Source organism: Lissotriton vulgaris, chromosome 1_1, assembly GCF_964263255.1.
Source record: "Lissotriton vulgaris chromosome 1_1, aLisVul1.2, whole genome shotgun sequence".
Taxonomy (NCBI): domain Eukaryota; kingdom Metazoa; phylum Chordata; class Amphibia; order Caudata; family Salamandridae; genus Lissotriton; species Lissotriton vulgaris.
In genome coordinates this window covers 874,716,875-874,743,286 of record NC_141685.1, presented here as the reverse complement: position 1 = coordinate 874,743,286, position 26,412 = coordinate 874,716,875, and the positions used below count along the sequence as shown (strand labels likewise).

General features: G+C 47.8%; 1 protein-coding gene across 1 annotated transcript in view; it reads left to right on the top strand.

The window, feature by feature from the left end:
- The window catches only part of LOC147748058 (histone acetyltransferase p300-like), a 271,545-nt gene that overhangs the window by 50,132 nt on the left and 195,001 nt on the right, over positions 1–26,412 (top strand). Inside the window, exon 2 of the mRNA XM_086958259.1 lies at positions 15,884–16,142. Coding sequence (XP_086814385.1) covers positions 15,884–16,142 — 259 coding nt within the window. The remainder of the gene's footprint in view (positions 1–15,883; positions 16,143–26,412) is intronic.

Genomic DNA, 26,412 nt, shown 5'->3' with positions numbered 1-26,412 from the left:
CCAAGTGCCTGTGCAAACCTCCTCAAAGCGTGCTGCTTTACATAGTGACATCAGACATCAGACAGGGCCTGGGGAGGGGGGGGGGGGGGGGGAGACAGCACGCAGGTCAGGAGCCAGATGCTGGGAGGGAGATTCTGAAGCCACACTGCCTGTGCAAACTGATAACAAAGCCTTGCGTCGGCAGCTGAAGACATACATGCAATCTGTACTAAAGGCAAGCACGCCTGTAAAAGAATCTAGTACAAAGTGCCCTACCATGGTGTGACGGGGAGGAATCGGGTCCGCCAGGCTTACCTGTCTCCCCTCTCTTTGACCAGCATACAGGGGACTGGAGAAACATGGAAGAACCGGACGACACGGATCCAGAGGACGCTGGAGAGTCCTGCTTCTTTAATTGGGCCGAGTTGGACAGAGACAACGTCACAGGTTACGCCCCCTCGGCTCAGGTAAAGGCTGCTCAGGAACACTCACAGGTGTGTTATACACTCGGAGGTGACGGAGGAGAGAGTAACAGTTGCCGAGGAGAGGACGAGGACGAGTGGAGTTCGAGAGCGGAGGAGGAGAGCCGGGAGCTGAGGAGAGCAGGAGAAGGAGGAGCGGAGCAGAGTCGGGAGACGGAGGAACATCGGAGGCAGGAGGCAGAGACGAGAGCGGTAGAGAGTGGACGGCGAGGAACCAAAGGGACGGTCAAAGACGAGGAGAGAGAAAGGAGCACGGAGAGCAGAAAGCTGAAGGGAGAAACAGGCAAGCCAGGAGGCCAACAGGAAGGCGCTTCGCCCAGCCACACTTCATCGAGGGAAGTGTGGCTACCAGAGGTACGATCACGGCTTTCGGGCTGGGCGGGCTTTAAGTGGGTTAAACCACCAAAGTAATTCGTCACTCACACCCTATGCACTACCCCTCCCTCACTACCCAGCACCGTAGTTCATAGACGGAGAGTTGTGCCCGTGTGATCCCTCACTCCCTTCCCCGTGCTGTCGGTCCAAACCAGTAAGCTAAAACGCTGTTTTCTTTCCTCCCTGCATGGCGGAGATGACACAACACCGTGGAGGAGAAAGCCAGGACCACCAGTCCCAGAAACCACCGGGACGAGCGAAGAACAGCAGCGGAGAAACGCCATCAAAGACTCTCTGACGAGGCTGAGACAGCATTGCCTTACTATAGGAAAACCATGCACCGAAAACGAACCTTTAAGTTATTAAAACCTGCGTTACCCAGATTACCGGTGTCTGTCAATCTATTTGAAGGGACTGTAGCCCCACCCACACCCACGCTCAACGTACAGGGCAGCCCCGAGGCGCCACACATGGCCGACCCAATCAAGAGACGGCCTGCAAAGCTGCAAGAGCTTATGGGTGTATATATGCTGTAATAAAACAAGTTCAGTTTGGCGATGTTAATAAAGTCCGGTTCGCACGCAGTAACAGGGTGGAGAATGGGCCTGCTTTCAAAGATAATGCTCTTTGCACTATATTTGCAGCCACACTACCCAGGATTCATTATTTCTTTCTTATGATGAATGTATTGCTGTGTTACCATCACACTCAAAACGTAAATCGGACTTTAACCAGCTTACTCAATTACATCACTGTTTTACGAACCCTGCTGGGTAATTACGGTGCAGATTTCTAACCGTATCGCACGAACATTGAAGAGATGGATTTAGCATCTCGGAACACATACTAAAAGTAAGGTCCCCATTTCCACACTGATAATCTGCTTTAAAGTGTATGCTTGTAGGAGGACACGCCGGTTGTATGGAACAGAGTAGTGACAGTCTTGTATGTTTATAGCACAGACTTAAAGGAGAGCTGCGGGCGGAGGGAGGGGGGGGGAGCGGGACGAAGGAGAGCTGGGGGTGGAGGGGGGGAGCGGGACGAAGGAGAGCTGCGGGCGGAGGGAGGGGGGGGAGCGGGACGAAGGAGGGCGGAGGGAGGGGGGGTCGAGCAGAGCAGCTCTGAAAAGCAGAAATGCCTCGGAGAAAGCATGGTAATTTTCGCATTCGGGGGCATGTGTTTTGTTGTTCTGAGTGATGGGTGACGTCACTGGCGAAAGAACAGCAAAATGTACGCCCCCGAATCCGAAAAAGACGGAGCTTGTTTCAAGTGATGCCCCTCTCCTCCAATGGCTGGCCTCCGTTTAGGAAGCCAGCCAATGGGAGAGAGGCAAAAACAAAGGCGGGACAATAGTCCAACACTAAAAAACATTAAATCTCGGACTTCCGGTCTGCCTTCGGCAGACCAGATATTACCTCGACCTAAAAACCAGGGACCAAGGTCGTAGACTCAAATGGGCCACGGTTGTACCAGATCAGTTTCTAAATGATTTATTGAATAGTGTGGGGAACAAGATAGTTATGTCAAGAGGGTAGCCAAGGGGAAATTGAGATTATTACGTCATTTGACAGGATCTGTAAGCAGGTAGCTAGTGCCCTCTCCTAGGGTATCAATAATGGTGAGAGGTAGTTTGCTCATAATTGTTCAGCTGCCCATCAGATATTACTATCTGTTTTAAAACCAAAACCTCAAGATAGAACCTTAATAGCTGCTCTGAGGAAAGAGTATAAGCAAGCTTTGCATATACGCAAATCAGAGATCAAACATGAAACCTGGAATGAACTGCCGGCTGTAGATGTTATTAAGAACAGTGCGAAGTTCTGGGACATTGTAAATAAACTGTTGAATGTAATATACCAGAAGAGCTGTGGTTTAACCATTTTAAACATATTTACGGTGATCAGCCACACCAGGTAGACATAGGCACCATACATATGGCTGCAACATATGGCAGGGGTTTTTCTGATAAAGAATTGGCTGCTGCCATTGCCCTAATGACGGGCGATAAAATACCTGGCCCGGATGGGGTCCCTGCTGATCTTTTTAAGGTGGACATTATATTTTGGTCAAAAATATTGGCAAATGTTTTTAATGTGGTGTGTCAATATGGTCTGCCAAGATCCTGGTCAAAGGCAATTATTGTTCCAGTTTAAAAAAAAAAGGGCAGAGAGGAGATCCCAGGTGTTATAGGCCAATATCATTGATTGACTCTGCGGTCAAGGTGTTAGGCAGAGTGGTCCTTAGTAAATGAACAGATTGGATTAATGAAAGCAATGTCCTGTCAAGCCTTCAATACGGTTTTAGGAAAGGCAGGGGCATCTTGGATCAGTGTCTTGACCTACATCTTCTAGTAGGGAAATATACCATAGCGAAGAAAGGGAAACTTCGTCTTGCTTTTATGGATCTGTCCTCGGTCTTTGACCGAGTGAACAGATCCAAACATTTGGAGCTGCTGCTCTTACTGGACATGGATAAAAACCTTGTGTATTTTTTGTCAGACTTTTACAGGTATCTTTCGGCATCAGTAAGGTTTGCTCAAAAGGGTAATCTTACGCAAGAGATTGGTATTTTAAGAAGAGTCAGACAGGGATGAATTTTGGCTCCCTGCTGTTCACCCTTTATATTAACAACCTAGACATGGCCTTATGCGGAGCTAGTAAGGACATCCCACGTCTGGGGAATCTATTTGATTCCGGCACTCCTGTATGCAGATGACGACGCTTTGCTTGCACGAACAGCGGTGGACCTACAGTGCCTTCTGAACTCCTTTGCAAATTTTATGGGTTCATTAAACCTGAATGTAAATTTTTTAAAATCACACACTATGATTATGGGAGTGAAGCAAAAAAAAAAATGCATTATTGCGAAGTAAATGAAATAACTAGGGTTCCTAGATCCCTCGTATCTAGGCGTCTTATTTGATGACAGGAGCTCATGGACCCGCAAAGGAAGGCAAAGCGAAATGCCATGGCAAGATCGACCGTAGCGGTGCTTGATTTTGCTCGAAGGTTGGGTGCTAAGCCTGTGCAAGACATGTTAAACATATACAAAGCCAAGAGTATTGCTATTTCGAAATATGGTTCTGAAAGCTGTGAATACAAGGATTGTGTATAGCTTCAAACTTTGAAAAATACATTTTTGAGAAGCTTGCTCTCAGTTCCACAATCAATACCTTCTTATATTATTCATCAAGAAGTGGGTATTGGTTTTGTGGTAGACTTTATTAGAATGGCTCCCTTTCTCAAATGGATCTCGAATTGGACCAATTCAGAATTAGTGATGAATCAGGAAATTATACGAGACTGCCTTGCATTAGATAGGGCAAATAGCATTCCTTGGCTTAGCTACGTGAAAAGTATAGTAAGGCTGGTAGGCTGCTCAGCGGTATTTGATAACTCAGAAACATTATGTAAAAAAGATCTGGCGTGGGCCAAGACCTCATTTTTAGGTCTCTCCTGAGCCAGCGCATGCACTGATCTGGCGAGACATTTAGTAAGCGGCTTCTCGAGTGCTACCAAAGCGGGCACCAGCTTGCGGTCACGCTCACAAGCGCACGCGCCACGCTCCGCCTCTAACTGCTGCGCTGCATCCCTCGCTTGCTTTGCACAGAGCGCGTCATCGCGATCACTTTCGATTTAATCGTGATCACTTTCGCAGCCTTGTGCCGTTACTTTTACGCCCGCGCGGCCAATGCTCGTTTCTTTTGCACCATGTAGCTCTGTCGTTATCCTTTCCTCGCGCGTTTCTCATTGACTCACTTCCTCTCTGCTTTTACCATTTTCTCCTGCTTTGCTGCTCTTTGTCTTTTGCCCTCAGCCCTCACCGGTCCACCCATATTATGCCCCTGCAGATATCTGGTTGACAATCAAATCTCTGACTCCCCATATCTCCTCTTCTATTGCCATTCACTCTGTCTTTCGAACTCAAATGCCAACCATCCGGAATCAAGCTGAAGGTTACCACACAAGGATTTTATCTCCCACCTCCAGACAAGACATTAAAAAAATCTGATTACCTCTGCTGAGCCTTCAGCCAGGGTTGCCACGTCTGAAATTTACATCGAGCCCAATCTCCCTTGAAAGGAAGCCGAAAATCAACTTGCCCTTCCAAAAGAAGCCCAAAAAACCCAACCCTTCTCCACTCCCCTAGAAACGCTTACAAAGGAGTATAAACATTATAAAACCTAAACAACAATTATTTTGCATACATTAAAACACATGAGCGCCTAGTCTTTACACATTCACCTTTAGTGAATGACACTCAGGCAGCCAAATGGCCCCTGCTTTATCCATTACACTAGTCCCATTCGTTCGCTTTTGTGACACTTTTGTGTCGTAAGACCTGAATTACTTTCGAGCTTTTAAAAGGGGACCGTAAGGATCGTCCTTTCGTGCTAAAAGTAGCCCGCAACGAGCAAATATGAGCAACAAGAAGGTTTTATTAGACCATCATGTCACTTCGAATGAGTGCTATCAGGAACACTGCCTTCAACTAGTTGAAACCCAAGATTTCAGCAGAAGAAGCACTTTAGAACAGTACTGTAAAATTCCTATTTATTGTGATATATTTTTATATGCATAATAAACCACACTCTCATTACAAAAGGCAATAAAAAATTATAAACATACAGCACACTTTAATTCTATAATAAACTCTGATCACCATATTTTATCCTATCAAAAAATGAGTGTAGGGGGGCGTGGCCAAGATGGCGGATTAGAAAGTCGCAAGTCCTGTGTGCTCTCCGACCCAGGCCCTTCCGTGGACCGTTAAACGCAAGATTCTCCCCCCCACAAAGCTGTGCCGGGGGTGGGAGAGTTGGAGGACACTACTGGGCCGCTGCAGTGACTGCCGATTGCAGCGGAGGAGCGCGGTACACACAGCCGCTGCCGGCCGCGAAATGGCGCCCACACGCCGAGCCGGGTGAAGAGATAGCAAGACGACCAGACTGGAGGGCCCAGTGACTGTGGAGCTCAGAGCGGGCCTCGGGAAGGCGCCAGCGGCTGCCGCGCCCCCCACCTGTGGTCTCAGAGGCTCCGCGAGACGAAGCGGGAGGACGCTGTCAGCTCCGCGGCCTGAGAGTGGTGTGCGGGCGGCAGCGCGAAACTCGAGGTCGGGGTCGAGAGGCCTGTAGCTGGTGGCTGTGTCGGACACCTCTGGACAAGGCCGGGAAGAGGGACACTCACCCCCGTGGGGCAGCTAGCACACCGGACGGCCCTGCAACGACAGGACGAGGCGGTCTACAGGGAGGTGAGGAGCAGGGGGTTACTCAATGAGGGGAGGCAGCCCCCCGGGCGGCGGGCGGCGCCATTTTGAGGTAGACTGTGGCGGGATGCACTGGGGTGACCCAGGGGGGTGAATATCTCCTGAAGGCAGCCAAGGTGCGGTGCTGCCCCCGGGGGCGTCCTGTGGGCCTGGGGGCTCCGGGATGGCATTGCCACCGACTCAGCAGCGACAGGAGAGACAGCCACCACAGACGGGGCCAAGAAGGAAGGGCCACAAGAAGGGAGGTCTTGACCGGGCCACACCTGGAGACACGTAGCCAGCTATCAGCGCAACCCCGAGCCCACGCACCGAGACGGGAGGGCGGGACGCCTCCCAGGCAAGAACACAAGAGGTGGTGGTCCCACGGTAGGGGGTCCGGACCGCCGGACGCCCCAAGATATCAGCTGAAATGGCAGGAGACGGGAGCTCTGCGTAGGGTGCATCGGAGGAGGCTGAGAGCGGAGGCCTGCGCCTAACACACCTGCACGGGGTGAGAAAAGTCTCTCAACAGCAGAGCAGTGAAGCCGAGAGGGTCAACGCCAGAGGCGGTGAGTGACCACCGGGGTGAGCACCTGGAGGGGAGAGACAGCGGCGCGGGCAGCACGAGCTCCAACAAGTAGCACAGCATGGCCGGCCTGAGGAAGAAGGGAGTCCGCACCCTCCCAGAGATGCTTAATAAGGGCCAGCCAAAGGGGGACAAGGGGCCGTCCTCCCCAGGAGAGCCAAGGCAGCAAACTGAATCCAGCGAGGGTGAGGTGCCCATCACAAAATCCTTCCTAGAGACCTTGTTCAACTCCCTTTGCGAAGACTTTCAAACGCTGAAGCAGGAGGTCGCAGGGGAGGTCAGAGAGATCAGGAGAGAGGTGGACGGTCTTGGCGAGCGGGTGGCCACCATCGAGGAAGCAGACAGGCCAGAAGCGAAGAGATAGAGCAGCTCCAGCAAAAAGTCCTCCGCCTTAAAGACCAGCAAGTGGACCTGCAGGCGCATGCGGAGGACTTCGAAAACAGGTCCCGACGGAACAACATTCGGGTCCGGGGTGTCTCACTTAAAGAAGAAGGGGCTGATATCACAGGCTACCTGCAGGGAGGCAAGGCGGAAACAACCCCAGCAGTTCCAGGGCCAGCCCGTAGCATTGTATCAGGACCTCTCGGCTATCACGCTCCAGAAAAGGAAGGCATTCAAAGTAGCCACAGACTTCTTAAGGGACAAAGAGATCCCCTACTCGTGGGGTCATCCTTTTCGACCTGATTTTCAAGTGGAACGGTGCCCTGCACCAACTCTGCTCACTCCAACAAAAATGCACCTTGCTATGCATCGAACAGATGGTGGAGTCCAAGTCACCGAAACCCTCCCGACAATCATCTAGGGGAGGCTGGCACCAAGTCATTCGACGGCGCTCACCTGTTGTGAGACTTGAATCCAGACTCTCATACCATCACGCAAGAGAAGGCCAATCCTACCCAGGAAGTGGCCAAAGACACTTAGTCGCCAGACTTATTGATTAGAGTGAGTGGGGATTCAAGAGCACGTTTGCATTTCTGGTCTGGGGGGATGGGCGTAGGGCCACAGAGGTTGACACGGTTGCACGTTCCAGCAGGTAACTCATCACAGCCCTGCGATGCGAGAGGGCAGGACTGGGACAATGCTCATTTGTTGGGGTAATGGAGTTGGGGTTAGGGAGGGGGGGAGGTAAGGGGGGGTCGAGAGTTCAGGCTTGGGATGGGAGTTGGTTGATTGGGGGGGTGGTTGTGGGGGCTCGGAGGGGGGTGGCTAGGTAGGGGGTGGGCTCCAGTGTGTCGCGCTACTGGGGGGGCAAGGGCAGTGTACGGGGGGTGAGCGGCTACCCCGAGCGAATGCAGGGCCCGATCCGATTCCACTCAAGGGTGACGAGTTCCTGAAAGTTCTCACCTTAAACGTGAAGGGGCTTAACAACCCTATCAAACAGAGGGCAGTCCTATCTTTTCTGGAGAACTCGGGTGCTGCAATATGTCTGCTGCAAGAAACGCACCTGCTCTCCAAAGATTGGCTTTGCATGCGCTCCAGGGCTTTCCCTCAGCAATATTTCTCCTCCACTGTAGAGAAAAAGGCGGGGATAGCTCTTCTATTTGCTAAGCATTTCAGGAGCCAGTTTGGGGACAAGATCGCCAAAATTAAGGGCAGACTCCTAGCGTACAATGTGCAAGTGGGTGGCATGTCGGTGGCTATAGGGTCGATGTATGCTCCTAACACCAAGCAAGAATCCTTTCTCACAGGGGCCCTGGCGGATGTTCTGGCATTTCAATCGCAATACACGTTGGTTGGAGGTGATATTAATTTGGTGATGGACAAGGACAGGTCAGGCCACCAATATGGCTCCACAGGTGCAATCTCCCAGGAGGGTAGATCTCTGGAGGGAGACACATCCCAACACCACGGGGTACACATTCTTTTCATATGTACACCGCACATATGCCCGGTTAGATCACTTTCTGGGGTCTACCGACCTGGCTCCCTTAGTCACGGACACCGACATTATCCCGGCAGCACATGACGCGGTCACACTTCACTTAGCGGTCCCCAGCAACAAACCACACAAAGGTCAATGGCGCCTCAGAGAGACACTGTTACAACGCAAGGGGATCACACAACAATTACACAAACGTATTAGGGAATATCTGAGCATTAATGATACCGCAGACGTGCCAGTGACTGCGGCGTGGGGGGCACTTAAGGCAGTGGTACGCGGTGACCTCATAGCAATAGCGGCAGCTGAAGCTCAAGAATGCAAGGAAAGGGGACAGGAGTTGTCGGCACAGGTGTTAGAATTAGAGCGGATACGTAGTAGAACAGGGGCCCCCAGAATCTAGCGCCAGCTAAAAGCGGCTAGGGCCCAGCTCACAAGCTTGGACCTGGACCACGCAGAATATGCGGCTTTACGCCTCCGACACACATACTACGTGGGTGGGGATAAAACCGGATGCCTACTGGCCAGTAAGCTTAGAGCTAGGGTCCTCCGCTCCAAAATCCCCCCTATTCCCCCCTATTCAGGACCAAGTGGGGTACATGCTCCTGGAGGATAGCGGAAGCGTTTCGGCGTTTTATGCCTCACTCTATGCCGCAGGTCCAGCCTTGGACCCAGGGGGTGGGGACACCTACCTCGCTGAGGCGTCGGTTACAGCCACCATGAGGCCAGCATGCTCTTTTTAGATGCCCCGATACGGACAGAGGAAGTACTGTCGGCGATAGCACGCCTCAAGCATCTGACAGCACCAGGGGCAGACGGCTTCTCTGCAGGCTTTTATAAAGCTTTTTGCCCACTACTGGCGCCTATACTTACAAAATTTGTCCAACTCCTACCAGGGACCAGGCTCCATCCCTCAAGACATGCTCGCTGCAGGTATTATCGTGCTGCCCAAGCCCGGCAAGGACGCATCACAGTGTGCCGCATACAGGCCCATTTCATTGCTTAATTTAGATCTCAACATTTTTACGGGGATTCTGGCGGCTAGACTAGGTCCCTGCCTGCCGGGCATCATAGAGCCCGACCATTCGGGTTTCATCTCCAAGAGGCAGTGCAGCGATAACACTAAGCGACTCATGCATGTCATAGACAAAGCCCATTTTAATGTCTCGGACGCAGCTTTCCTATCAGTCGATGCCGATAAGGCGTTCGATAGGGCGGACTGGAGATATCTAGACAAGACTTTGGCGTGCTTCGGAATTGGGTATCGTTTCCGGTCATGGGTCGCTAGCTGTTATGACGCGCCCCAGGCGACCATTCATGTTAATGGAGTGGGCTCGCAACCCTTTGATTTCCGGTGAGGCACTAGGCAGGGGTGCCCACTCTCGCCTCTGCTGTTTGCCCTATGTATCTAACCATTCGCGCAAAGAATCCGCGACAATCCGGATATTGTTGGTGTCTCGTTTGGAGGCGAACTGCATACCATTAGCCTGTACGCAGACGACATCCTTGCGGCAGTAGACCATCCCGAACGTTCAGTGCCAGCTTTCCTAACGGAAATGGAGACCTTTGGGAACGTTTCGGGATTTAAGATGGTTTTATTCCGAATATAGGGAATTCCCTGATTCTTCCCCTGGGCTGCAACGCCCGTAGAACCGCTGCGGGTTTGCGGCAGTTTGGGGGACTTTCCTCCGGCATGTCTCTGCCATACCTGGGGATCACCCTGACGCCCAGCACAACCCAGACGGTCGAGCAAAATTACTCGACACTCTATGATCAACTTCAAGCGGATCTGAGGAGGGGGCGGCAAAAACCATTCTCGTGGCTGGGGCGCATGGCGGCGATAAAAATGTCCCTGCTGCCCAAGATCCTTTACCTGTTCCAGACCATCCCAGTCACCCCACCGATCAGGATGCTTCAGAAAATGCAAGATGCAATATGACAATTCATGTGGGCGGGTAAACGTCCGAGACTCCGCAGGGATTTGGCCAAGCGGGCCCCTATAGAAGGAGGCCTGGGTATCCCTGACCTTCTCTGCTACTTCCAAGCGACACAACTTCGCTATGTCCTGGAGTGGAAACGTCCTGAGTCAGAAAAAAGGTGGCTATTCCAAGACCGGGCGATGGCCCAAATGTCGCTGTGGAAAGTCCCCTTTATGCATCGCTCTGACAGGCCATCCTATATCAAGAAATCACCTATTACTCGCACGCTACTCAAGGTGTGGGATGCGGTGGCGGTCGCTAGAGGCCTCACTACCTTCCCCTCGTCAATGACTCCGCTACTAGATAATCCAGCCTTCCCTCCTGGGATGGACCTTGGGGCATTCCACCAGTGGCGCACCTCAGAATGTAGGTCGGCCGGTCATCTGTTTGACGAGGAGGGCTTTATGCAGCTCGATACCCTGCAGGAGATGTACACCCTGATAGCGCCACATCGCTTTCAATACTTACAGATTAGCCACTGGCTCACAAGCAGCGACGTGCTGCCACTGGCGAGTAGGCACCTCACAGCATACGAGAAATGGCTCATCATGAAAAAGTCTGACTGACAAGCGTTCACGGACCTGTATAACTGCTGAGTCCCCCCCCCACCCCCCCCCCCCCCCCCGTCTACCTCGCGCTCTGCTGGTCAGAGACGCTGGGAAATGGAACTCAAAAGAACTCTCACGGATAAAGAGTGGCACAACATTTATTACAGGGCCCACCACACTGCCAGGAACGTGGCGAGCAGAGAATCAGGAGTTAAGATAGCATATTACTGGCACCTAACTCTAGCACGGCTCCATCAAGGCAACCCACTACGCAGTTCCAAATGCTGGTGGGGGTGCGGTCAGGTGGGGACACTGACTCATTTGTTGTGGTAGTGTACGGAGGTAACGGATTACTGGTAGGAAGTGCTTCATGACATTGACACACACTTCGAGACAGAGATTCCCCGATTTCCAGCTTACACCTTGCTAGGTCTCCCCAACGCCCTGACGTTTCCACTTAAATCGATCAGGGGAAATTAGGCGGTATGACCCGTCAGGCTTGGTCACAGTGAAAAGAGGATTATTCATCGGAGACACACATGTTTCAATTACACCTTGCTTCTCTAATTGTTCAAGGATTTCTGCCACGGGAGCTTCCGCTTCCCACCGCATGGGATATTGGGGTTGTGGCTGTGGCATAGACCGCAATGAAATCTTATGATGGGGGCGACATTTTATCCCACCCCACCTGTGTACGGTACAACGCCTGTGCAAGCACCTGAGCCCATCCTTCTGCAAAGTTCTGTGCCTGCTCTTGGTGTGTGTGAAACTAGGGAGGATCACCTCCACCCCTCTCCTAGCGGCCAAAACGAAAGGCCGGGGCCAGTCTGTTTCTGCTAACAAAATGTCCTAAGTAGAAGTCAGATTTTCCCCCAAAATCCCTTTTATTACACGTTGTATGTCACCTTCAATTAAAAGAACTATGTCATATAGTCGGTCAGGGGGAGTCACTCTAGTGTCCGCTGTTTCCACTGTAACAAAAGTGTTAGTTGCTGTCACCTTCACATATGGACGCAGTGCTTGCAGCACTATTGTAACCTCCGCTGTGCTGTCCAGCCCAACCTGAGTGCCCATGGCAGGTTACGAAGTTGTGTTCTCACTATCTGTGGCATACCTCGCTGTTCAGGCAGCAACCTTCTTTTTCTGAAACTGAAGTCTTGGACACGCAAAGACGTCCTTATTGCCTTTGCTCTCAGATGGGCAGAGCTTCTCACGTCCCTGTGGGGTGCCCCGACCTCTGCCACGTTCTTCTCCACCAGCCGGTGAGCCTGATGTTACCTGCAAACGAGGAGAACGTTGATCAGGAACCTGAAAACTATCAGGAGACCTAATTTGTGAGCGGTCGTGCAAATCATATGTGCGTTCAACAGTCACCGTAACTGATGATTCAGGACGCGACCCCTGTTTCTGTTGCTACTTCCCTTGTTTTTTTCCCCTTCCAATTTTGTTTTTGAAAGTTCAGGAGGTCGCCTTTAGTACACTTAGCCATCTGAGTTTGCGGTTGTGCTGTTGTCTTAGCAAAAGGCTTAACACCCAAACTATTGTCGCCAACGGTCTTATAAGCCTCCGCAATAATTTTCGGTAACCTTTGGAGTTTCTCGGCGTCTGGGACAAGGCACAAATCATTAGACACCTGGAAGTTAACTGCATCCCCTTGACATTGGCAAGGATAGATCATAAACTACGTCAAACACTCCAACAAGCCTCATACCTTACTCGACAGCCGCCTCCGGTCCGTGTTGATTCTGAATACGCTTGATCACAGAGGGCAGAACAGTCATAGACGGTGTGCCGAAGCACTTCGAATACACCGCCGCAAATATTTTACCCCAAGTATCACAATTGGTCACCTCCGGCACCTAGGGCCATATGTATCAACACATTTCCCCATAGACACAGAATGGGCAAAACCCTTTGATACATCAGGCCCCAAGTCTTTCTGCAAACTAATGGTTAGAATCCTGTGTTTCTCCACAGGAGTTGTATTCAGAAATACTGCCTCCAGTTGGTCAAATTTCTCAGCAAGCCAATAAGACAAATCATCCTTATCCTTATCCTGGGGGCACTTGCCCATTACTGAATTAACCATGACAGGACTAATCTTCATCCCGGCCGGTCCAACTGGATGCCTGCAACCCCAGGTGCCCCCATCTGCAGGTTACATGTAGCATATTGTACCAGAGCCCTATGGACCTCAACCACAGAGGCATAAAGCAGCCATAAGGCGACTATAGGGACTCGCAAATAGTTAGGATGTGGCGTGAAACAGGCCAAGTGACCCCAGGAATTGACAACGGACCCAACCAAGCCGGAGTCATAGCGTGGGGAAGGGTGCCAGTAAACCAAATACAATGCTGCCATGCAGAAATCGGAATCTCTAGTGTCCTATACGGAACATAATTCGCAGGCATAGCGGTGTGAGTGTAGGTAAGGAATGTATCATCATCCGCATTCACAGCAGGAAACGTGATCCAAGACTAGAAAAGCTCAAAAGGGTACACCGAATCAACACTCACAATTAAGATAACCGCCATACACTCGGCAGACACTCCAAACGGCGTCAGATGGCATCAGAGTGGGACGCGACTATGTTGGGATATGTCAATATCACCCATAAGGACACAGAGGAGAAAAAGAATATAAATTAAATGTAGCACAAAAGGGGTAGTAATTCAAGAAACGTGAACCTATTTAAATCTCAAGCTTGAACAAATCTATACTTAATCCATATAGGAGGTCAAACCGTCACAACCGTCTTCCGGAAACAGAAGTGAGGGTGTCGTGGACTAAGAGAAGCACTAACTACTAAAGAGTCTCGTAAATAAGACCAAACGTTAGGTGCGCCATGTTGCGGGGATTCTGTGTGTGCACAGAACTGTGCGTAGGAAACTAGGACCTCAGTGACTTGTGGTGTATCGGAAACTCACCTCAGTACCCATAACCACTATCCGACTTGCATCAGTGTCTCATTCGATCTCTGTCCTAAGCAAAGCTACCAATGATTAGACAAACCAGAACAAGCGACTTAGAATACTCTCAGGAATAGCGGGAAACAAGAACACTCTTTCGTTTTTATTTCTCATATACGTCCACAACATGCGTAATCCGAGACACGGTAAAGTTCAAAATGTTTATTTTAACGACGTGCTTTAAGATGCAGTATCTTGGCTAACATAAGCAGGCATATGATTAGAAATAATACAATCAGCATTGTTACAATTCCATAAATCACAAAGAGAGAAATTATATTGTACTGATAGTGGAAACAGGTCATAAAGCACCTTGTGTACCACCCTCCCCTTGCTCTAAGTTAAGTTTTATAATAATAGGTGTCTAAGTTTCAACAGGGAACCCCATACTTCAAAGATCAGCTTAGGTGTATCACATCAAAGGATCAGCCAGCTCTCTTGTAGAAGGAAAGGTTTTTCTTTAAGTGCCTGCAAACTGCATGCAGTGTAATATTAAAGGCACTCAAATTTCAGCTTCTTGCATCTGGATACATATGTCTAGAGCGTGGGCCGATCACATTGAATCCACAGCATACATTGTTATTTCACCTTGACTCTGTGAGCACAAGCTGTACAGACCGAGGCTGCTGTGTAAGTCTAGGGATGTGTAAAGCAGACCGTTCCCTTGTGAAGCAAAGCAAGCAAGTTAATTTACAACAACAGATATATGTAGTGTTGTGTGCAAAAGCGACAAAGTTGCAAAATGGCGTTTAAACTTCTAATGCGGTTATGCTAACATAGCAATGTGTGCAGGCAGACATTCTTCCTCACCACACCAGAAGTAGTAGTAATGGTTGTTGTGGGGCTAAGGTGGCAACCATAGGGTAAGCAGGGGTGAAATAGACGACCTTGGTTCAAGGAGGGCTTTCGCCAAATAGGGTAGAGGGAAAGCCATTGAGACATTAATGCATGAGGTGACAGCACTGATCAAAGCTGGATTGGAAGATGCAGCATTGTATGCAAGGTTCCTGATGAATGCTTTGAAGTGGCAAAGATGAAAACTAAAGAGCAGGAGAAAGTAGATGCATGTTGTGAGGTGACAGCCATGGATGATTTGCGATCAGAATAGGCAGTCATGGTGTGATGGAGAGAGACGTGGCATCTATTAGGTGAAATGACTAAGATGGAAGCCTCAGAGTTGGGGTGGTGGAAGAAGGTGGAAGCCATTGAAATGGACATGTTAGTAGGCAGCATTATGGAGGTCATCATTTCGAAAGACATTTTGATGAGCAGCTCAGAGAAAAAAGGGGAGTTCTGTAAGAGGTCAATGAAATTTTAGCTGAACTGCTTTACATCAGGCATTAGATCTTACCTTAAGCATCAGACAATTGGGCCTCTTAGGGGAAATGCCATTGAGTCATTGGCGTGCGCAGAATTCAAGGGGCACCTATGATTTGGAGGGAGCTTGAGTAAAGCAAGATGTGCCACTGGTCGCTATGTTGTGAGAGGGTCGCTCAGGCAGTGATGGGCATACACATGTCTTTTAAGGTATGAACAGGCATGGAGGTGGAATCCAGAGAGTAAGGGATAGAAGGGACCTGCAAGCCTATGTTTTCGTACTGGTAGTTCTTTTCCCCGAGGGTGTTCTATGAATGTTGCTGTTTCTAATTTTCATTGTTCTCTTATGACAGTTTTTGCGCGCCAGGTGCTCAAATACAAGATGGAATTCTGACTGTCCTCTCATGGTAGTTCCTTATGAATGTACACTGGTTCTCGTTCTCAAGGTTTTTCTTTCCTGGTAGTTTCTCTTTCAAACTGATGAAGAATATGCCTTGATTGTCACTCTTATCTTCCTCTTGGCAGTTCTCACCCTCTCCCATTATGGACAGCATGTCTGATCAGATGGAGGTGGATGAGGATGACATGGCCCTCTTCCGTGGGTGCGGCAGCTTCAGTGAATATGGTAGTAGTCTAGTCAGTGGCGGCAGCTCCTATGTGATGGAATCCAGAGATGAGGACCTGTTGTCTGGGCAGGAACAAGTGTATAAAGTCTTTAACCCTCGTCCAAATACGTCATCTGCCACAACTTCCCGGAAATCTCAGGCCAGCGGTTCAGATCCAGGTGAGAGTAAATGGTCTTCATGGGAGAATCCCTCACTGTCTGTCATTCCCTGATTCACCTCATTAGACCTCTTAACGTTTTACAATGATTCTGAGTCATGTATTGCATAAATATAGTCAAATTATGTTTTGTTGTTTTGACTAATTTATTCTTGTACGGTGTATTTGTTCACCTTTAATGTCTCCTTGCACTGAATTGAGAACAAGTAAACCATCATGGCTTGGTAAAATAGTTTAAGCATAATCTGATTATTGGACAAATGTTTTTATTAATTTCCCAACAACAATGTGATTTTCCTGTTTCTGCTTGCCATTATGAATTATGTTCTGAAGTGTGGATGCCCTTACCTCAAGAAATGCCAAAGACAGTAGGTCAGCTTTTATGTGCCAACGCATAAAAACACAGGCATTCACAAGTGTTGTCTACATGTGTTGCATGCACAAAACCTGCTTGTCACATTAAAGCCTGTCTTTATTAGCTTTGCTTTCTTGGATTGCTTTCTGTATAGGATGCACATTAGTTTTAAATAATTGAATGTGACAGACCGGGTATTTTTTAGATGCAAAATAGTGCCTCATGCATTCCAGTGGGAATCATTTCTGGAAGCCAGAAAGCCAGAACATTACAACAGATAGACAATAGCAAGAGGTGAGAGAGCAATACTTTTTTGCGTGGAAGCAAGGCCCCTCTCTAAATACTTTAAAGATCAGTCACAATATGACTTGCAGATATCAGTACTGTCAAGCCAGACTTAAAAATTATCTGTCATTCTTTTGGAATTTTTTTACCCATGGGACTGTGAGAAAGTGCCTCTTTTGACTGAGTTAGCCCCCAGTTTGTGCCTAGAAATGTATGTGGTTTTGATTGTAGTGCACAGAGTCCCTGCCAACCAGGTCCCCTGTGCCAGTGTTCCCTCCCTAAAACAAATCCACAATTGGTAAATTTCAGCCCCCTGTTAGTCCCTAGTAAATGGTACCTTGGGTACCTAGGTCATAAGAGCTGAAGAAGGTCCCCCATCGCCAATGCCATTTCACTGCCCCTGCAGCTTGCATGCCTTGGTGTAGTGAAAAACTACGAAATCTCTGCCTGGATGCAATGCCAGCCAGCACTGTCTAAGGTATCGGTAAGTCACCCCTTTAGCAAGCCTTACAGCCCTAAGGCAGGGTGCTCCGTATCGCAGGTATGGACATATCTTCATGAGCAGATATGCCCCTGCAATACTTAAGTCCATTCTCAAATATTGTAAGTGCCAGGGAAGCCTTAGAGAATACATGGGCTGGAAACTCGACAACCAGAGTCCCCCAGCCTCATGATTGCTACCAAACAACTCCTTTAAAAAAATTCACACTGATGCCTATGTGGGATTTATTAAACCATGTACTCTGAGGGCATCTTTGAGGTGCCCCCTGAAAACCTACCAAGCCTGGTGTGGTCTCTGAACAGCTGTACTAAGCCTGTGCCCACCAGACATGTTTCTGGGCACCTGGGTCGGGAGCCCTCCCTCTGAGAGGCCAGAAACAAAGCACATCTTGGACGGAGGTGGCACACCTCCTTCCCCATCATGGGCACACTGTTCAAGAGGGATGCTTCAAAGGCCTTCTTCCTTGGTAACACAACCACAGCCTCTGCTGCTAGCAGCAGCTGGCCTCCACCGGTTCAGACCCCACTTTGGGTGAGAGACCCAGCGGGACCCTTTAAAAGGCTAGGAGGTGTGCCCCCCTTCACCAACTCTACCCCTTAGGTGTTGGAGTTGAAGTTAGGCACACTTTGTAGTTCCCTCCCCCCCATCTTGAGGATGTTGGGACTTCTCTAATCAGGACTCGGACTATGCCCCCTCTCTCAGGAGGGTAGCATAATAGTGGGTGTAGATACCCCAGGTCAAGAACCGATTGGTCCCTACCTACTACTTCCGTTTAACACCCCTAAATCTAGTATTTAGGGGGCTCCCTCTGACCCTGAAACGAGTTCCTGCTGACATAAGAAGAACGAAGACAACACTTTGTAGAGAAGACTGAAAACACTCACTGACTTCGCACTAGCCTGTCTGCAGCTTCAAAGACCCTACAAAGAAGACAACACCTGTCCTGCAGCCAGCGACCTCAAGAACCTGAAAAAGACTGCCTGCCTGTTATAAAGACTAGAACTCTACACAAAAGAATCTGGTGTCCTCCGGAACCGCAAGTCCTTACCACTCTGCACCCGTCGCCTCCAGCCCCTGTCCAGGTGGCCACAGATCCAGAAAATGTTCCCCAGCGATCCTAAGCCCAAGTCCAGCGTTGGCTTACCCCTCTTGGCTCCACGTTGACGCCTGCAGTGGGAATCCAAAGGCTCTCCGCATCCGGCTCGTGTTAGAAAAAAAACCGACGTCATAGGACACCCCTGCACCTGAATTCCCTGGGCCTTGGGGAGCACGACCAACGGTGTTCCTATGACCCACAGCATCCCAACTTTCCTCTTCTGTTGCTGTGTACTTGGAGCAACCTCCGGTTCAACTCCTGCAGCCTGTTTCCCAAACAAGTTCCTCCATTCACTTGCATTGGATGCTCATTGCTGTATTTGCACCCTGTTGCCCCTGTGTCGCTTGTGGTGTATGTTTGGTGCTGCCTTGTGCTTGCCCTAACCTCTGAAGCCTGAACCCAGCAGCCGCTTTACCCACCTGCAATTAGCATGTCTTCAAGCACCCCAAGTCCCCATTAAAACACATTGGGCCTGCCACCAGCTTTTGCCTCTGCACTCAGCCACACGTGTGCTCCTGGTGGTGTAGCCTTTGTGCTTACGTAAACCTTGCCCTCTGTTGATCTTAAACCCCGAAGACTGTAACTGTAAGTTGTGTACTTAGCCGTGAAACTGCATTGTTGTTTTCCTCTACAGGTTAACATTGCATTGTTTGAAAAGTGTCAACTTTTGAAAGGAATTAAGTATTTTCCTGAAAAACTTGCTTACCTTTTTGCGAAGATGTGGTCTTAAAATAAAACTCGAAGATTATTTTTCTAGAATTGGTGTGGATCTCCTTTTTTGAGTTGTGTGTCAGTTATTTGTCAGTGTGTGTAAATTAAATGCCTGGCACTCCTCTGCGTTTGCCCTCAGGCTTCTCGCCCACGCTATCACTAATGAAGCACTTTAGGTTTACATTGAGCACTCTATACTTTTGAGGGAATCTCTGAACTCTGTGCACAAAATAACTACCTAGTGATATACCATATATAGAGTCCGCTTCCTACAGGGACTTTGAGGAATAAATAGTTAACTGGAAGACTCAAAGATTTCCTGTGGCTTACAGTTAGCAGTCCCGGTTTTATGGTTTTTATTTTTTTAACATTTCGATCAGTATTTATCCATATTGATTTTTTGGCCATCTTATTGGTATTTATCCATGTTTATTTTGTGTTTTAAGAATAAAAGGACCTGTAAAATAGTATATTTCCAGATTTATATAACTTTTGGACATGCACTCAAACATGGAGGCCTGTCACGCTTCATCATATTAAGCAGCCCCGTTTAACAAAATACTACATTCACAGGTATATATTTGCGTTATACTACAAATGTTGGTTAACATATGCCTGAATTTAAGGAAATCTCATCCTGTTGTTTAACTCTCCATGCTGTCTATCTGATTTGTTGTTGCCTGGAATTTATGAAAGACTGCATGGAGAATATCTTGCAAGAAGCATCATTTCAGTATTTTTTCACTTTGGAAAAATAAATACAGACAGGAAACACATTATTTTCTGTTTGTATTTGTAGGAAAGTGGGGTTCTGTTTCAGTAATCCCACACTTTTTGCCAGACTACTGATGCACTTTTACTTGATGTGCCTTGGGTCCCTGCCAATCAGATTCCCAGGGACTGTGTTCTTTCCCCAAAACTAGCCCAATTGGCATCTCTGGCCACAGGTTAGTCCCTGGTAAATGGTACCACAGGCACTCGGGTCACTGTGACCAGAGAAGGCCTCTAAGGGCTGCAGCACTTATTGTGCCACCTTTAGAGGTCCTGTACCACTACACTCACACACTGCCTTTGCAGCCTGCGTGTTTTGGTGCAGAACAAAGGGAAGACTCAACATGAGACACATCCCTGTGTGCCATGCCTACAACCCACTGCCCTAGCATAGATCAGTCACCCCTCTAGTTGGGTGCACTATACCAGTGGTGAGTTTACAGATGCACGAGCCCTGTACCCCTACAGTGTCTTAAGTCCATTCTTCGACATTGTAAGTGCACTGCTGCCATTAAGAGTATATGGTGCTGGGAGGCTGTCATTACGAACTCCACAACACCATAATGGTCTACACTGAAAACTGATAAGCTTGGTATCAAGCTTCTCAGCACATTAAACCCACTTAATGAGAAATGCCCACAGAGGGCATCTCAGAGATGCCCCCTGAAAACGAACCCACCTCTAGTGTCCAGGCTGAGTGGCTGCTTTCGGCTGCCTCCACCAGACATGTTTCTGGACCCCTGGGTCGAGAGCCTGCTGCTCTCTGGGGCCTGAAACAAAGCACATCCTGGGACGAGGTGCCAAGCCTCCTCCCCTAGGATGAGCAGGGTTCACGAAGGGGAAGCTTCAAAGGCTTGCCGTCTTTGCGAGCTTCCCCAGGCCACTTGCTGCTTTCAGCAACTGGTCCCCACCGGTTCTGATCCCCCACTTTGGGCGGGAGAACTGGCGAGAAAAACAAGTGAAGAAGAGAGGTGTGCCCAGCTCTGCCAACTCCACCCGCAGGTGGGGGAGGCGAGGTGAAGCACAACTCTCAGTCCACGCCATCTTGAAGATGGGGGGACTCAGCCAACCAGGGACAGACACATGCCCCCCTCCTACTGGAGGGTGGCATAATAGGGGATGTACCCACCCAAGGGAAGAGACCCATTGGTCCCTGCCTTTTACCTACCTCTAACACTCCTAAATCTAGTATTTAGGGGCATCCCTGAACCTTTCTTCCTCAGATCCATACAAGAAACAAGAAGAAAATAAGAAGAAAGGACCTAACAGCCGTACAGCAGCTAACAAAAGGAAGACGCCCACTGACTTGCCCTCAGCCCTACCGTCCTGTCTCCCCCTCAAACCTGTTCCTGCGAAATGCTGGTGTGTCCTGCAGTTAGCAACCTCAAAAACTCCGGAGGACCTGCCCGCCTTCTCTTCCAAAGACTGCTTCTCCCGTGAACCCTGGATTTGTTCAACTGCAACCTCTGGCAGCAGACGAAGACCGCAAATCCGCCCCACTCTGCACCCGCCTTCCACGGCCCGAGCTTGAGTGGGCAAACACCACGAGGAGGTCATCCCGGCGATCCTGAACCGAGATCCGGTGACCCTTGACCTGCCTCAAGCCTCCAGCAGACACCTGAAGCCTAACTCCCGAAGGCCTCCCTAACCGAGACCTGGAGCCAGTAAGAAAATCCCACCCCAAAAGGCACCCTTGCACCTGACACCCAACGGCCTTGTGTGCCCAAACCGACGGTGCCTAACCAACCCCTAACTTCCCAACTTACCTCTCGAAGTGGTGGTCGCACCCAGAAGTCCTTTGTCTCCCTGCCTGCAGCGCTTTTGCAAACCAGAGGTTTTTCATTGGAAACAAGGCATCTGACCTTGAAACAGCACCCTGCCGCCCTAGTGCCGCTGGGGGTGCACCTTTGGTGCTAATTTGTTTCCCTATTTGCCCTGAGCTAAAGTCCAGGAGCTTTGCTCCCACAACCCAGTGGCCTGCTTGCCAGCAACCACCAACCGGATGCCCCTTATCCCCCTTTGGATCACATAGGGATTCAACCCTCTGCACTCGGCCGCCCTAGTGCCACTGAAGGTGTAACAAGAGTGCATCACAGTCCCTGGGGGACCCCGAGTCTAACCCCGGAACCTCAACTCCAAAGACCGATTACTTACCTAAAAACCGATAACCATATTTTCCTCCATAGGATAACATTGACTGTTTTTGTGGAGTTTTGAAACCTATAGAAATTCTTTAAAATTGTACGATTTAACAAAAACGCTTTTAATCACCTGTTTACAGGAAATGTCCCAGTGCTGCATCCAGGCATACAGCACTGAGTAAGAAAAGTAATCCAAAAGTAACTTCCCTGCTATTTTACCGAAAATTCCATTCAAGTCTATGTACTGTATTTACAAGTGATTGCATGTCTCTTAAACAATACTGTAAGTCAAACCTTAGTGCATTTACAATTGCAGTTGAACTGTTTTACAATCCGTATTTACTACTGTAAAATATTTATTGCTTACCTGTGCCAGGCTTGCTTGGTTCTAGAAATAAAATAACTAAAAGAATATTTTTATACGAAAATAATTGGTCTGAAGTTCAGTCTTAGAGTGTGTTAATTCATTTGCTGACTGAGTGTGTACAATAAATGCTTAACACTGTCCTCTGATACTGCCTTACTGCTCGACCACACTACGACAAATGGAGAGTAAGGTTCTATCTAATATTACCTCTGCCTACCTTTAGGGTTCCACTGGACTCTGTGCACACTATACCTCACTTTGGTATAGTATATACAGAGCCAGCTTCCTACAGTATTTATCTGTGAAAATTTGTAAAAATGGGAAACCTTAACTCTTACTTATAGTGGAAAATTTTCTGTCAAGGAAGTGGGTCCGTGATTATAAAATTTTGATTAGTTATGGAGAGTATTTTCAATTTGATTCTCCGCTTCGCAGGCACTAATGGAGGGAGCCATATGCTGCTATACCACACAGTTCTCAACCATCAGAAGCCATGAACTCTGAATTGTGAAGTCTCTTAAGGCATCCACCACCCACCCCATTGGTGTTTTAGCAGATCTTCATGAACTTCATTATTGAAATCAATGCAGGACAGCAGAAGTAACAAAATGATCATCGCTAATTGGGCATGGGTAGAGTAATAGAGCCATCTCTTCCAGGTCCAGATGAAGATATTGGCTACTGTACTGTGAATGCTGTTTCTAAATCCTTAGAGACCTCTTCGGCAGAGATCAGGCATTGGCTTCAAACCAGGGAGACAGGTTAGCTGCAGTGGCTCAAGCAACCTGGTCAGTAGGATGCGCCCAGAGTTGAGTTTTGTGATCTTTCACAAGGAGCTCCCTCTTTTAAGTGGTTAAACCTGAATGTAATTGGCATAATTTAGTTGCCTATTACTAGCCTATTTTATTCTGTGTTGCGGCTCTGTATTGATGATGTGGACAGATTAACTAGCGTGGGTGTAGCATCAGTGGAATCATATGCTGTCAGTTTGAAATAATAAATGGGAGGAAATAAAGGTTGCACAGTGAATCCGTGTGAAACTTGACATCAAAGGGGTGCTATCATCAGCAGTTTTCTTGTCCGTAACTCCTCCAGCAACCGTTGTGTTCTACGCACAGGGATGGGACTTTGTCCCCCGGTGTGCATTTGGGCAAGGAAGGCGCCTCATGATCTTTAAATCTACGTCCAGCGTCCCACAGCGCAAGTTGCGCCTGGCCCGTGCCACAACCACCAGGCCTGCCTGCGATCGTCCGCGGCTGGAGAAGGCTGGACCCTCTCTCTTTAAAGCCAGGGAGCAAAGGATCGGGTGAGAACTTCGTGCCTTGGTCATCAGGTGAGACTTATTTTAAGGCATGAGGCTATGAGCAAGTGTAAAGCCACAAGGGTTGCTACTTCAACACGCCCATCAGTAACATTTGATAGCATGTGGGAGAGGGCTGTTGGGATAGTCTCAAATGAAATGGAGTTACAGAGCACAGACTCTCTTTGGAGCATGGTGCGTTGGCCAGCCTGGCAGGCAACAGCACTGGCTTAAACAATGCTAATATCGCGCCTGGGTCTTCAAAAGCAAGGGTCGGGCCATCATGTGTGCACACTAGACCTAGCGATCGCAATGGCATTGCCACCAGTTTAGTTACTGGATCGGGGTTTCTTAGTTCACCGACCGCCCAGATCTCGCAAGGTTCACCAGGAAAGAGGAAACCACCTACTGAGAAGGGCGTGGCTGCCAAACTGAAATAACCGGCTCAATTACATAATTCCCCATGGATTCAACCTCATACTCCATCCCAGCTTACCCAGAAGTATGCTTCCCTGCCCCAGGATTTGTCTGGCTGTACTGATTTGAGTGCAATTTTTTGCGGAATATTGGAGGAGAAATTGAAACCATTCTCTGTGCTTCTAGATCATTTCAAGAGCCTTTTATGTGGCTTATCTAATATTCAGTTTTGGACAGTAATGGAAGTAGGCCCACCCTATCAGCTCAAATCACTTCCAGCCTTTTTGGGGCTAGTATCTCACAGGATAAGGCATACAGCTTATCAAGAGCAATTCTATTTTGCATAACCATAGCTCTCATGGCAACCATTTCTGTATTTACCATTAAAAAACCTTCAGCTGTGCTTGTTGACAAACGATCTACTATCGTTGACCATTTCCGAATTTTGTTTGCATTAAATGATATTCCCACTGCTGGTATCAGTGCACCAAAAATATCACCTACAATTTCTAGAAAAGTTTCCCTTCTCCTACGTGTTGATGGTTTACCTATTTCATGAATTACATTAGTACCTCGATCTACATGAAAATCTTTAGGTAAGACCAAACCCACGTAGCATGTACCATACCAATGTTCTGGCAATCTATAATAAGCTCACAGATACAATACCATCCAGGAAATACAGGATTTTTCCCCCTTTAAATCCCCATCCCCCAATAATTCTGTAAGTGTCTTTGCAAATACTTGCTCCCACAAAATAGTTATCATACACTGTGTTGTCTCTTCGAATACAACATTTTCCCTGTTGGGGAAGATCTAATCCCAATGCAACATCAGTATCCCCTTTACAAAATTTTCTTCATCAAAATTCAATGTGGATGGTTTCAATTTACTTGCTGTAACCTTTCTCTGATAGGCTAATCTTCTATCATCTGCCATTTCTAAGAACACTTTTTCTGCTTTTTTGAATTTACATATCAGGTTATTCTTGTATGCATATTCTATTGTCAATTCATCAATTTCTAAGAAAAATTCCCCCAAAACTTTAGCAGGTGTCACTTTGTTCATTCTATTTACTACAGAAACTTTAGCAAACATTTCATTAACATCAGAATAGTAATAATCTAATTCACCAGTTTGATAAAATAAACTAGCTAGAACACTACAAGTAATTCCATACGTCAAAGGAAGGTGATGATAGGTCACCCTCTCTGATACAGATGCAGGCAAATGCATGCAAACGTAGCAGTCTTGTACATCCGCAGTTTCTACATATTCTTTCAATAATCTAGAAAAAAACATTCTTTGAAAAATCATTAATCGATCTATCTTTGTGTAATTCTGTTTTATCTATTAGTTCTACATTATTATTTGCATCATGTTTTATCTCACTATTATTATCCCTTCAATTTCTATATGAATGCTCAAAAGTAGAATGAAATGGATTCAATATTGCTAAAATAATCCATATAAGCATTAATAAAGCAGTACATATTAAACACATTCTACACCATCTGCGTATTATTCCACATTTGGATGAATTTCTTGCAGGCTTTTTTTTTCACAAACATTTTCTATAATGTTTATTTATCACTTACAATGTCTCTTCGCCACTTTCCACACAAAATATGTCTCCTTTAAAAAATCTGTAAATTCAATTACGTCTTTTAATTTTATTCCATTTGTCTTTTTCTTTTCATTTGCCACTTTTACTTTCTTAATTTTGAAATCAAAAAATATTTTTCTGTGTCTTAAAGTAGTTTCTCCATCACTTTCATCAGACTGAGTTTCAGATTTGTCTTTACTTCCTCGAATTTTGAATTTTATTGTTTCAAATCAAGCTTCTGAATCTTGTCCTTTTTCAGTCAATTCCGTTCTTTTGCAAGGAATCTCTTTATAACTGGTACTTGGAATTTCATCTTCATCGTGAGTTACTTCCTTTTCTCCAGTTTCAAGATCACTATTCCTTTTCTCAGAACTTTCTATTTGACTTTTAGAATCTCCTCTTTTACCAGATTTATTCCGTTGTTTTTCAGTGTCCAAACTGATTTTTCCTTTTTCCAGATGTCGACCTACAGGTCGATCTTCAAGATCTGGAGTTTCAATTATTTCAGTCTCTGCTTCCGATGCTGAACTTGTATCTGATATTTCCAGATGTCGCCTCACAGGTCAATCTTTCTTATCTGGAACTTTGTCAACTGTTTCCTCCGCATCAGAGTCTGAATTAGTCTCTATTTCTTGCAATTGTTGATTCTCAGGTTCTGGTACACAAATGGTGTGGCTCGCATGAACCCACCTTTTAACACCTTCACATTTCACTGCAGTT